This window comes from Thalia democratica, chromosome 2 (genome assembly GCF_965202585.1).
Source record: "Thalia democratica chromosome 2, ktThaDemo2.hap1.1, whole genome shotgun sequence".
NCBI classification, from domain to species: Eukaryota; Metazoa; Chordata; class Thaliacea; order Salpida; family Salpidae; genus Thalia; species Thalia democratica.
This window is the reverse complement of record NC_139166.1, coordinates 35,686,674-35,701,510: the sequence shown is the minus strand read 5'-3', so window position 1 is coordinate 35,701,510 and position 14,837 is coordinate 35,686,674. Positions and strand designations below refer to the sequence as shown.

Below are 14,837 nucleotides of genomic sequence, written 5' to 3'. Positions count from 1 at the left end.
ATGTAACAATACGCTCATAGCCGAAATTGCAACTAAACTAAGCAGAAAAATTGTCATGACTTTCCATGATCAAAGTTTTCGGAAACCTAGTTATTGTAATTGATATTCTTTCTTAAACTTAAGATGCCTAAATTCGATTTTTATAAATTAAGTGCAAACAAGAGTTTTATAACTTTTGTTACTGTTTTCGTTAGAATTTAAGATTTTTTGTGAGAATTACATTTAATAATAAAAAAAATTTATAAAAGTAATTTTTTTACGGTCAGTATTTCACCGTTTTAACAATAAAACATGGAAAAGGTTTAGCAGGTTTATTAAAAAAAAATTCATTTAAAAATAAATCTAATGTTATAAATATCTTAAATAACTTTTAACTAGTATTGAATAAACTTAGGAAACTACATACACACGAAACTTGAATATACAAAGAATGGCAGAAAATTAAATCTACATACGAAATCTAGAGGTATTTTAAGATAAATAACAATGTAAAAAATTTTCTTAAACTTATCAACAATTACTAAAAGAAAATTTTTGTCGCAGAAAACATCATTTGTTATAGTATAATTTAATTCCATGTAAAAAAATAAAGCTTTTAAGTACACTTTTTATTAGTTATATGCATAAAAAGACACTGCTATGAAGCACAAACTTATAATATTTAAATAAACTAATACTTTACGTACAAAAGTTATATGACTTAAACAAAAATTTTAAATATATATTTCTTTAAAAGTTATTCAGGTATGTTAGCTCGGCACATATTTTTAGACACCAAGTAAAATATAAGACAAACTGCATATTTGAAACAGAAATTGTGACATTTACATGTAATATATCTGATTTGATGATTTTTATATTAAGATAAACAAACTGCATTGAAATGTACATATCTTAAGCTTGTATTTCTTCAAAATCAAGAAACTTTTAAAGTTAAACTGGTCTTTAAAATTTACAATTTCAATGGTGTTTAGCAAGAACTAAAATTATAAGCTCTTGTAAATTATAAAGTAAACTATTAAAATAGTAGGATTATATACATCAGTAATGATTTCGTATTGTAATGATAATAAGTAACAAATAATAACTACTTTACTTCAATTTGTACTCAACTCATACACAATTCTAACTTAAATTTTATTTTTTCCTGCAACTAAATTAGAGTGAATATGATTATTTAGAATGTTTTTTGTTTCTAAAGAAGCGGAACTGCATAGAGCTGAAAAGTTTTGTGAATGTTTCCTGTAAAGAGAGTATTGATAACTAAAAACAATAAAAGTTTAATGATATGGTATCATATATAGTCGTATCATATGGTATAATATATACAAATTTATACATTATTTTAAAATACAAAACTTTAAAGATATATTACAAATGTTTCATACTTGCTACAACCACCAGATATTCAAACTAGAAATTAATACTCCATGAACAGTACAGGAATAAACAAATTACACAAAAACAATAACATTATTTTTTATTTTGTCCATGGCGTATTTATGCAAAAAAAATTATTTCGTACCTGTAAGTCATTATAAGGTCTCTATAAACAAGGAAATCTGTGGCGCAAGAAGAGAGCAAATAACCCCAGCTCTCTTTTCTATGCAACGCAGGGATCTTTTATAGGATCAGAGTTATGCGAGCAGGTAAGACTTTCTTGTTAGACATCTTGAAAAATATTTTTGTGTTAGAGAGAGTTGGGTTATACAGACACGATGGTCTAGCTGTTTTGCCAAATTCTTCAGGCTTTAAAGTTGAAAAATTATAAAAAATATTCCTTCTTTAAATCTATGAGAACCAAGTCACCGTGAATCACCAATGATTACAACTACCTAGATGTGAAGCTCAACTTGCATGATTTTTCCTATATGCCTTATAAACTTGCAAAACGCAAAATTTGTGTATATTTATTAAAAAAATTAGTCACCCAAAAAACATCATAAAACAAATATCTAATACAACTATACAAATTTTAAACAAAAATCGAGTAACGAAGAAAATTTCTTACAGACAAAAAATATTATGAATTAATTTTTTGAGTTATTTTTATATTTCTATTTATGATTTATTTCGTTATGTGTCTTTCTGTTTAAGTGGCCGAGGTTTTGATGCCTAGGTCCATCATATGGAGAATAAAATTACAATAATAATATTTTTTTTTACATTAAAGTTTATTGCAAACAAAATACAAAATAGAAGTACTTTTCGGACACGCTCTTCAGTATTTTTTCGTGTCAAAACAAGCTGAAATAATGATGTACTGATATAAACTAATAAAACTAAGTATTTAAGAAAACAAATTAAATTTAACACAATAGTAATAATTAACAAATTAAGGCAATCGTTTAATCAGAAATAATATAAATGTAACACAACTTTACTAATCAACTAATTTAAGTTCAACGAATTAAACAAAATGGTCGAATAAACAAATTTCTTTTGTTTACAGAGATCTGGCTTTAAGCTTAAAATGTATATAGCTTCTAAAGTTTTTAGGTGAAATTCATTACGAGCAACTGATATTATTTTGAAGTTTTCCACTTTATAGTTTTCGACACACTTAGGATTAGTAATCAGGTGTTGGCCAATCGCTGAACTACTATTTAGTTTTTTTAAATCATCAAATTTCTTTTCCTCGTTACATGACTTTATCTTGTTTAAAAGGTTTTTTGGTATATGTTGGTTAATTCTTGAAATCAAATTGTTACTCGTTCTACCCACGTATGTTTTTTTACATAAACATACAAATTTGTAAATTACATTGCTGGTGTTTAGGGTGGGTAATTTATCTTTGTTTTTAATCTGAAACAGTTTATTGGTTGAGTATACTATTCGTAAATTAACAGATATATAGCCATTTTCTACTATTTTCTTCAAATTATTATGCAAAACTGTATTCTGATTGAATGGCAACTTAAGGTATACCGGACACTTTTTTGGACCAAATTTTATTGACTCAAACCTTGTCTTTGTTTTTTGTATTGTCTTCTTTATTATGTCTAGGGGGTAACCTTAAGTCGCAAAGATTCTTTCCACATTTAATAATTCTGTTTCTAAATATTTTTCCGAACAAATTTTCATTGCTCTATATGTAAGGCAACTAATTAGATTTAGTTTTTGTCTCATTGGACTGTATGAGTTATAAGGGACATAGTCCCCACTGAAGGTACTTTTTCTAAAAATGTTCGTATAGAACATTTGATTCTCCCTATTGACCAAAACATCTAAGAATGCTAAATTGTTTTCAGTTGCCTTTTCCATAGTAAATTCGAGGTTTGCATGCATGCTATTCAATTTTAATAGAAATTCATCTCTGTCTTTATCGTCTGTAAAGATGGCAAACGTGTCATCTACATAACGTTTGTAATAAATGGGAGAGATATCTTTTATGAGTTGTTGTTCATGGAAACCAACAAAAATGTTTGAGAGAATAGGACCAAGTGGCGACCCCATTGATATACCATCAATTTGCTTATACATGTGATTATTAAAGCTAAATTCTACTCCACAACATGCTAATATTAATAATTCTTTGAAGACTGCTGGTTTTAGGTATTTTGGAGCTAATCTGTATTTAAATAGTTCATTCACAACTAAATTAATGCACAAGAATAAGAATTATTAATATTAGCATGTTGTGGAGTAGAATTTAGCTTTAATAATCATATGTATAAGCAAATTGATGGTATATCAATGGGGTCGCCACTTGGTCCTATTCTCTCAAACATTTTTGTTGGTTTCCATGAACAACAACTCATAAAAGATATCTCTCCCATTTATTACAAACGTTATGTAGATGACACGTTTGCCATCTTTACAGACGATAAAGACAGAGATGAATTTCTATTAAAATTGAATAGCATGCATGCAAACCTCGAATTTACTATGGAAAAGGCAACTGAAAACAATTAGCATTTTTAGATGTTTTGGTCAATAGGGAGAATCAAATGTTCTATACGAACATTTTTAGAAAAAGTACCTTCAGTGGGGACTATGTCCCTTATAACTCATACAGTCCAATGAGACAAAAACTAAATCTAATTAGTTGCCTTACATATAGAGCAATGAAAATTTGTTCGGAAAAATATTTAGAAACAGAATTATTGAATGTGGAAAGAATCTTTGCGACTTAAGGTTACCCCCTAGACATAATAAAGAAGACAATACAAAAAACAAAGACAAGGTTTGAGTCAATAAAATTTGGTCCAAAAAAGTGTCCGGTATACCTTAAGTTGCCATTCAATCAGAATACAGTTTTGCATAATAATTTGAAGAAAATAGTAGAAAATGGCTATATATCTGTTAATTTACGAATAGTATACTCAACCAATAAACTGTTTCAGATTAAAAACAAAGATAAATTACCCACCCTAAACACCAGCAATGTAATTTACAAATTTGTATGTTTATGTAAAAAAACATACGTGGGTAGAACGAGTAACAATTTGATTTCAAGAATTAACCAACATATACCAAAAAACCTTTTAAACAAGATAAAGTCATGTAACGAGGAAAAGAAATTTGATGATTTAAAAAAACTAAATAGTAGTTCAGCGATTGGCCAACACCTGATTACTAATCCTAAGTGTGTCGAAAACTATAAAGTGGAAAACTTCAAAATAATATCAGTTGCTCGTAATGAATTTCACCTAAAAACTTTAGAAGCTATATACATTTTAAGCTTAAAGCCAGATCTCTGTAAACAAAAGAAATTTGTTTATTCGACCATTTTGTTTAATTCGTTGAACTTAAATTAGTTGATTAGTAAAGTTGTGTTACATTTATATTATTTCTGATTAAACGATTGCCTTAATTTGTTAATTATTACTATTGTGTTAAATTTAATTTGTTTTCTTAAATACTTAGTTTTATTAGTTTATATCAGTACATCATTATTTCAGCTTGTTTTGACACGAAAAAATACTGAAGAGCGTGTCCGAAAAGTACTTCTATTTTGTATTTTGTTTGCAATAAACTTTAATGTAAAAAAAAAAAATTGTGATTTTTATAATGGAAAAACCATTATTTCAACAAATAATAATATTTATAAAAATGCAGACACAATGAAAAAAATTAATTTGAAAAATCTGAGAAAAATACTAAATCAAAAAATAAAAGAAAGCGAAATATAGTTTGGTGTAATTTACCATTTAGCAGTTCAGTTAAGAAATATTGGTAGAGAGTTTATAAATTAAAAAAAAAAACGTTTTAATAAAACCAACCCGTAATCAAAAAGTTTTAATGGGTGGCGTGTATAAAAATGATACTGAGCTTTTAAAGTATTTTTGTGACTTAAAGCGCAAAAATATTGACTTTAGAATCACTTAGGAGGTGATAAAAAGAGCACAGCATATGGACTATGGCAATAACCTGGTGTGTAGGCTGTACTTGAATGAAGCTACTGCCGTTGTATATGCATTGAACCAAAAGGGTTGTTTGAATAAGAGAAGCGAATTTGTATCGTCTTGCCTACATATAAAAAACTACTCTTAAAGTTCAACAAATTTTAAATTTTATGGTTTAGTACTTGAGGTTTTGTAGACTTTGGTTGTTAGTTTCTAGCAAAGTTAAAATTTTTGCATGAATTTGCTCTTGATAGAAATTAAAATTATGTCTCATTTTCTGTTTAGTTTTTATTCCTATAATGTACATTTGAGCATTCATTTTTAATTCAATAGCTGACGATTGTAGCAATAAGCTAGAAAAAACGGGAAGGGTCAAAATTGTACGAAGACAAAATTGCCCGAGGGGACTAAATTGCACGAGTGCACAAAAATACTTTCGCATGAAGACAAATTGCACGAAGACAATTTTGCACCAAGAGTCAATTTCGAACAGAGAGTCATTTTTGTACGATAGTAAAAAAAACAGAAAAAAAAATTAAAAGATAAGTTAAATATAAAAACAAAAAAAAAATTACTGATCGAGGGTAAGGGGTAACAGTGATAGTAAAAACAAAAAATAATTAATAAAATAATTATTAAACAAAAACAAGAAAAATGAACAAATAAATTAATAAAAAAAAAAGCTACCGACCACGGGTAAGGGTTAGGGGTAACAGTGACATAAAAAAAAATAATAAAAATTAAGTTACCGACCGAGGGTAAGGGTAACAGTGATAGTAAAAAAAATTAAAAAAAAACTATAAAATAGAATAAAAATTCAACCCGTGCAAAAGTGTCTTCGTGCAATTTTGTGCGCTTGTGGAAATTTGACAGCTACCTACAAAAAAAAATTGTACTTTTTTTTTTTTGTATTACAAATTTTAAATTATTTAAAAGCCCTTTTAAACAAGCTAAGTAAAATTTATTTAGTACACAAATCTATTTCTATCATATATATACAATACAAACTGCCGCTGGAAAATAAAATTTATAATTAAAAAAAAAGTTTTCAGACTTTGGTAAAAAACAATATTATTATAACTACCTGCTAGAAGGACTGAAAAATGTAATGACTTAAAAGACCAGAGCTAACTTGGAACGTTTCTGATTGAACTCAGGGACAAATTTCAAAACAATAAATCGAGTTAGTGATTTATTTAAACAGGTTGCATAGGGATGTTGTTTATATACTTTATGAGAATACTTGTAGTAACTTTATCTTTAGGCAATTTTCAATGAGCGTTATTAATTAATTTTATCATTATTAGTTATAATTATTAGTTATGTTAATTGTGTTTAAGTGATTAGGATTTAGCAACTTTATGTAATTTTTGTTACATGTTATATTGTTAGCAAAGTATTGTATATGATACTTGAAATTTATTTTTATTTAAGTAAACTTTCTAAATTTTTGAATTTATATGATATCACTTTAATTGTGTTTTGTGGGTAGGTGTCAGAAATGCACAAGCGTCAATTTTGCAGTTCAGATTGATCAGATAAGTTTAATTTTTAAATGATTAAGGAAACCATTTATTTATTGGAAAATAACATTTTAAAGAAAACAGTTTTAAATTATAAAAGTTCTTGATTAGAACAGTTATAGCTCGTGCAAAAGTGACTCCGTACATTTATGACCCATTCTCGTATTTTGTGTATCTGTCAATAGTCTTATTTAGTATAACTGATTTATTGTGGGTTTAGATAAATATACAAATATGATAAATTGATATTTTTCTAATCTTTTTTATCTGAATGCACATAGTTTTTACTTTTTTCTATTAAAGAAATATATAAAGTTATTATGTGTAAGCTCAATGTTTAAGTAGTTTAAAAAGCTTAGTTTTCCTGCTTAGTTATTATTGAGTTGTCTAATACATTATGTACCGTTAGTTTCAATTAACTGTTTTTTTTTTGAAATTTTAGAACTGTACTGTTAAAGTTTATTTATTATATGTTCAGTGCTTATTCACTTATCCGGACATGTTGGGCAAGATTTTTTGTAAACATACCCGGATAAGGATCTTTCCGAACAAGTACAAAAAACTGGTGTGTATTATACAATGCATACTAAAAGCTTTATAGTAAAAGCAAATAGTAATTTTGAGTCAAAGGTGATAAATAATAAAATTTAAATTTATGTTAATTTATCTAATAATTTTTTCTAAGGTAGAAAAATTTCAGACATACTTACCCTCTGCAACAATATACGTTTTTTAAGGGTCAAGCATGTAAAATATTTATCATTTGTAATTCCACCTGCCCTAACTTTTAATTTAAAGAAAAAGATAAATTTTTGTTTATGAGAAAAATAAATTATACTTATCTTTAAAATTAAAAACAAATTAACCAAAATAAAAAATGTGTAAACCTATCTCTAGTTTTGAATAAAGTTTGAATGTACGCTGTAGTAGTATTATTACGTCATAATAATGAACTTGCAGAATTTATAAATAAACTTGAAATTTTCTACCAGCATGAAAGCTTAAATATTTGTATCACACAAAATAGTTTGTGTTTAAATTGTTTTTTTTTTTCTCGACTGAAACTGTCCGGATAAGTGAAGTTCGGGTAAGTAAATAAGCACTGTATCTCAATACAGCAAATAACAAGTGTGTAGCTTGATGACATTATAGTTAATTGATAAAATTTATTATGATTTTTTTTTTTCTTAATATAGTTTATCATTTTGTGTTTAATAAACTCTCTCTCTAAGCAACCATCAAATTTTTAACCAATCACAATAATTACATTACTTTAATTCTACTATTCCCTTTTTGCTTAAAGTCAAAAGTAACTTCTTCAAACAATTTTCTTTAAACTTTTTCTTCCTGTCTTTTGCAACTGTAGCTTTCATCAAAAGCTAACTAGACTATGTTTTTTAAAATATCAGACTGCAACCCTACAGACTGGACTGCAATTTGAGTGAGTGATTTGTGGAATCATCAAATATTTTGAAAATAATTCTAGTTTTTTATGTACTTTTTGACCTTCTTAAATGTTTTCATTTAATTAGCTAAATTTATCATCTCTCTGTTTTTCTACGTTGTAATTTTTGTTTGATACTCATACTTTTTTAATCCATTGTTAGTGATTACCTAACGCTCTTAGTATACACATGTGGTCTCTTACTAATCATTTTAATATTTTAAAATTTAAAAAAGTGAGTGAATTTATTTAGACTGAAACCTCTTCTTACGTTGTCCATGCTATTGTAAATGGCAAGACCACCTTAACCACATTCAAGACATCTTTCAAAGTTATAAGTAAATATAACTTCCAAATTTTCCGGACAATTTCATTGAAAAAATAATTTTTATTAATTTTTTCCAAATTAAGTGGCAAACTATGTATTTATTGTAGTATACTTAACTTAAAAATATAACGGTATTACGAAATAACCTTTGTTTTTCACTTGTTTGAAGTACAAACGATCTTTTTTCTAACAAGTAAGAATTGATTTGGTTTAACTTGTATTTTAGTTTCAACAAATCTAGTTTGTAATGCTTTTCTTGATCTTTAAGTTTTTCTTCAACTTCATTTTGTAAATTAGAAACTTTAAACTTTGATTCCTGTTTTAGTCAGGCTATATTAAACTATATTTATAAAATGTTTCAAACAATTGTATATCGTTACACTTATCTTTAAGTTCAACTCATTAAAAAAATACTTAATAAAGTTTCAGTATAAGTGTTGACAAACAAGAAGATATTTTTAAAATAACTCAAAGGATTCTTGGTGAAATAAGTTCAAAAATAACAAGCATAGATATAAGAGACCTTATAACAACAGTACATCTTAAAAAACTTGGCTAACTCTCAATGTTTCCTGCATGCCTCCAATAAACTGTTTATCTTTTATACGCAGTTTTAGATGAACCTCACTACATGCTACAGCTTCTGCCAATATTTTATCGGCTTTTTCTTTTTCCGCAAGAGCTTGTCCGGCAACTGTTATCACATTAGAAAGATGCTGCGTACTTTTGTTGTATTTCAACATTAACTTTTTGTTTCTTGTTTTCAATAGTTCTACTTCTGATCGCAGCTCACTGTTTAAAAAATAACTACCGGAACTGTTTGTCTATTAGTTAGAGATAAACAAATATTAACAGTACATAATAATATATTTGTTACTAGAGATCAACGGTATAGAACTAGATTTTTTCCATTATTGTAAACTAAATAATATAAGCTATTTTACTAATTTAAATACTTTTTATAATATTTATATAGTTTAAAAACAACTATTCAAAAATATAAATTGAAGCGTTTGTTAACAAAAGACCATAGCGAAACAAGTTCACTGGAATATATAATAATAACAAATTATACAGTATCCTTTCTTACACTAACACATGTTTCTGTGTGTTAACGGATTAACACACTTCAACGGAGCTCTGTAAAAGAAAAATATTGTAAGGAAAAACAAGAAGCTACAGTAGGTATATACATGTGTCCATTAAAAATAAAAATAATTGGTATAGATTTTTATTGGTTTATGGTTAATTATAGATAAAACATGTAATATTAAATCCGACTGTTATAAAACTAAATAGTATTTGTAATTATTAATTCAAAATTAAATAAAATACAGGAGGGAAAGTTTGAGTTTTTGAATACCATTTTAAAGAGATACACATTGTAAATTTATAGTTTATTAGACGCCGTTTTGACTTTTCATCAGTCATTGTCAATAAAAAACAGTGCAAAATAACTATAAATTAATGTGAAACAACTAAATATATAAGAAAAATAAAGTAATAAGATATATACAACGGTTATATATTAAAATATAAACTACAGGAAAATTACTGGTTACTTAAATATTTATACATTGTTAATGAATATATACATAACTAATCACAAATTCTTAGTGTGTAGGTAATACCTGGTTTAGTTAATTGTTTGTTAAAAGTTGGATTATAATGTTTAATTAAAATAGCTTCGCTGATCAGGGTCTCAGGTTTATTTCTACATTCTTTCAAAATACCAAAGCTGCTAACAGTTATTCTTTCATTTTACAAATATTACAATTACTAATGTGGTCAGATACAGCTGTTTTACCTTTTAAGTTTTCTTTGACTCTTTCTATTAGGGGTCTCGAAGTAAATCAATATATTGGATGCTCTTATCCGTAGGGCTTTATATTCGTAGACCACGTCATATTTCAATTTGTGAGATGTCTTACCTTTGTTGCTGAAGTAATTGCCTAATTTGCTTGTAGCAAAAATAACTTTGAAGTCTTCAATATATTTGTTTAATAGCTTTTCCAATGTAAGGTACTTTTAGGATGTTTTTGAAGTTTGAACTATTTAGTTTTTCATTAGTGCACTGTTTATTAGTTTAATAGATCTTTAAATTATGTCATCAAAAAATTTCTTTGGATAACTATTTTTATAAACTTTTCTTTTAAGTTTTTGTTTTCTTTTTTGTAAATTGTATCAGTAGAAGCTATAATTTTCGCACTATTCAAAAACCATTGTATTAAAGCCCTTTTCCATTAAATTGGTGTTATTGCACTAAAATTTAAAATAACATCTGTATCGATTTCTTTTTTGTGCATCTTTGTTATTACTTTTTCTGTCATTAGTTTGATTTTAATGTCCGAAAATAAGAGTTAGTTTCCACCTTACTCATAAGTGAACTTAATTAATTTATGTAGTTTGTTTAATTTTTTATAAAAACTTTAAAATTAAATATCTTTTTGGAGATACAGAATATGTCATCCACATATCGTAGGTATAGTACTCGATTGTTTTCATCTTCGGTGTTAAACAGATTTTTTTCTAATGTTCCCATAAAATAATTTGCTATAGTAGGAGCTAACGGGTTTCCCATACTTACACCATCTATTTGTGTAAATAATTTCTTGTTTATACTGGAACAAGCCTCCAGTAACAGATTTTAAAAGATTGATCATGTTTGATTTTGGTATGATACTATCATACGAAAATAGTACCATACCAAAATCAAAATGAAATTTTGCTAATGTTACCATTGTTTAAAATACTGTTATCGTTTCTGTCTAAACTAATATTCATTTCATGCATATTATCTGAATAGTTGCTATCATTCTTACTAATAGTGATATGTTTATTATTGTTTGTATTAATTTGTGTTGTTATCTCATTATATTTAGATAAAATAAAGTAATTACTTTATTGTATTATAGACTTAACGTTGTTCATACAACTTTAATAAACTTTTAAAGTTTTTCTGTTAAAAACTTGACGGTAACAATGGTTATCTAGGAAATGTTTATCTAATAAATTTAATTTCTTTTACCTAAGTTTATGTTGATGCTAAACAGTATGGTGGGTTATACCACAACACACGGCTACTACGAGACTTATGACTTTTCTGCGTTTTAATGTTATTATTACTTGTAATACTGTTATTGTTGATACCATTATTATTGTTACTACGATTATTGTTATTATCATTATTATTACTATTATTATTACTTATATTACTACTATAATAATAATAATAATAATAATAAAAATAATAATAAGTATTATTACTATAATTATTAATACCATTTTTATCATTTTTGTTATCATTATTATATTTATTATTGTTATTATTAATATTATTGTTTATTTTCGCATATGTTAAGTCACATTTTAAACCATTTTTTTTAATACATTTTCATATGGAACTTCTATTTCGTTAAATGTTTCTACACTGGATGACAATGAGCTTAAGCGTTTCTGAGTCAATATTGGTATAGCTTTTCTTATATGTCGGGGGTGTTTAGAATTTATGTTAGTTAAATGTTTTTGAACGAATCATGTCTTAAATTTCTGTGTAGTATATGTAAATTTAGTTAATTAAACAATTTGGTTTTCTCCAGGGGCGTCGCGTGGGGTGGCACACTGGAGCTGCAGTCCCACCTATTCAAAAAAAAAAGAAGAAAAAAGAAAATTTCTCTTTACTTTAGTTTTTCTGCTTTTTTTCATTGAACTTAGCGATAAATTCGTTAGTTTTTCAAATTTTACATTCAATCTTCAAACATTCGGTTCAATGGCTGGCGCTGCTAGCTAAAACTGTGTGCGCTGCATTTTAAACATATACAAATTTTCTACACAAAATGTTGTTGAAAAGCTTATTTTTAGAGCTGCATTCAATGCAGCGCTATGTGAGTTAAACTGAATATAATGAATATAGTGAATATGAATATACTGCTAATTAGTTTTTGAACATTATACATTGAAGAAGCTACTAAATGTAAACACACTGAATACAGTGAAAGTAAAGTTTAGTTATTGAGGTGAATGTTGCAAGATCAAAACCCAGTGGTCAATACATAAACAAAAAAAAACTTTTTGAGCCCAAAGTTTTAACAAGATTTTAAAGGACATTATTAACAATATTACAAAACTTAATAGTTTTTTGTGTGTTTTATTGATAGTTCTTTAAAAAAATGGTCATTAAAAAATATTTTTTTTTCAAATATCATAATTTTTTATTCCAGATTACCTGAAAGTAAAATAAAATAAAGGCTACCTATCTTATATACATATAATAATTGAATTTATTTCAAATATAAGTATTTTTGTTTTTTGATAACTTTTAATATTGAAATAAGCAATATGTAGCTAACAAGTTACATGCAAGTTTTAAATGTAGCTGCCTTATATTGATAACAAAATTTGTGTAAAAAATAAAATTTTCAAGTTGAGATCTGCAACCCAAAGTTTTCTTAACTTAGTATAAAAATGTTTAGAAAAAAAGATTATCATAGAAGATATAAAAAAACTTTATTTTAAACTATAAAAATACTCAAAAGTCAAAAACTCTGTTCTTACAAAATTAAAAAAAAACTTAAATAATTTGCTAAAAACTTTGTTAACAATTGCTGAAAATAAAGGAAAAGGTAAGATAAAGTAAAATAGTTTTTTTTTTGTAAAATTTCTTACATAAAGAACCTGTTGTTGCCTTATTTTATTTTAAGCATTTTTTTGACTCTGATCAAAATTAAAAAAAAAATATTTTCAAAGAACTCTGATACTTATCCATGATTTCTGTATGGTTTGACTTGAAATTTAAATTGATACTAAAGCATTTATAAAATAAGTTTATTCAACTTGAGCTTACTTTGTTGACTTTAAAGTATACTGTAAGTTGTTTTGAATAGCTCTTTGAATTGAATTTTGACTAGTGATGTACCGGACTCACTATCCGGGTCCGGCCGGATATTGCCATTTTTGTCTGATATCCGGATCCGGCCGGATTCTAATTTGAAAAAAAAAGTCCGGATCCGGTTCCGGCCGGATTCTAATTTGAAAAAAAAGTCCGGGTCCGGTTCCGGCCGGATTCTAATTTTGAAAAAAAGTCCGGATCCGGCCGGATCTCTGTTAGGATCCTGGCCGGATCTTGTTAGTCAAAAAGATCATACTGAAAAGTATTATTTCAAAAACAAACCCTGTGTAAATTAATAAGAGTCATTTTCGTCAGTTAAAATTAAACACCTACCGTGATTGGCTCATTCTGTACACGTGACTAATTTACACTTGTTTACAATTAAACTATGAAATAAACATTTCATGAAATGCAACTCTTTACATATTTTGTAAAATTGAAAACTTTGGAATGAATACTTTCATTATTCATTGTTTAAAGTTGAGCTCAGAGAATATTAAGAGTTAATACGGTTGAATGTACGAGCCAATGAGAGTCATATGACGAAATGTTTCAAACTTAATACTGATGCAACAAAACATCAGAACATGACAGGCAGTTTATATGTAAGCAGTTAGTTAGTTTGGTGTGTAGCTTGAAGCAACAAAATATTTTGAACGTTTTTGTGAATGCTTATTGTAAGTAGTGTTTTGTTTTAAAAGTGAATATTTCAACAGGTGTTTAATTGTTTAAATATTTAAGCCAGGTTTATAGTTTGTAGTTTATTTAAAATTTTACAGTTTCTTGTTTACTTAAAGTTTTATTTAATTTTGAGTTTTTTATTTTAAGTCTTTTGATATAGATTTAAATGGCTTCCAGTTTTTAAAGTGTTACCAAAGTAATTAATAGTTTTTTATATGCTAGTATTTCTTGTTGTGTTTTATATAAAAGATTCATCACTCAAAACTGCCGTGTCTGATTATTGAAAGAAGTCTCAGTTAGAATTTAGTATTTGTTAGATATTAATAAAATAAGGTAGAATTTAATTATGATGGGTAGTACTAATAAGTTAAGTGTACCACAATCAGTCCACAACTTTACTACCAAATTGTCAACCTTTGCTGCTGTTCTACTGATTATTAGATTAGAGTAATTTTTTCAGTTTTTAAAAACCCCATTCTGACTCAGGCTTGTTTATACTCACTCGAGCTAGTTTTATTGACTTAAAAAATGGCAACCCTGCTAGTTTGAAAATTTTTGGGAATTTTAAAAAATTTTGGATTGCCTCAGGCTAGTTTAGTTTTTTAAAAAAACTCAGGCTAGTTTT

The 14,837-nt window shown here is 26.9% G+C and overlaps 1 protein-coding gene across 1 annotated transcript in view; it reads right to left on the bottom strand.

The window, feature by feature from the left end:
* Window positions 1-797: 797 nt before the first annotated feature.
* The window catches only part of LOC145828563 (uncharacterized), a 60,223-nt gene continuing 46,183 nt past the window's right edge, over window positions 798-14,837 (bottom strand). Inside the window, exons 13-15 of the mRNA XM_082936318.1 lie at window positions 9,204-9,435; window positions 8,790-8,959; window positions 798-1,242 (exon numbers count right to left, since the gene is read on the bottom strand). Coding sequence (XP_082792444.1) covers window positions 1,131-1,242; window positions 8,790-8,959; window positions 9,204-9,435 — 514 coding nt within the window. The 3' untranslated portion in view covers window positions 798-1,130. The remainder of the gene's footprint in view (window positions 1,243-8,789; window positions 8,960-9,203; window positions 9,436-14,837) is intronic.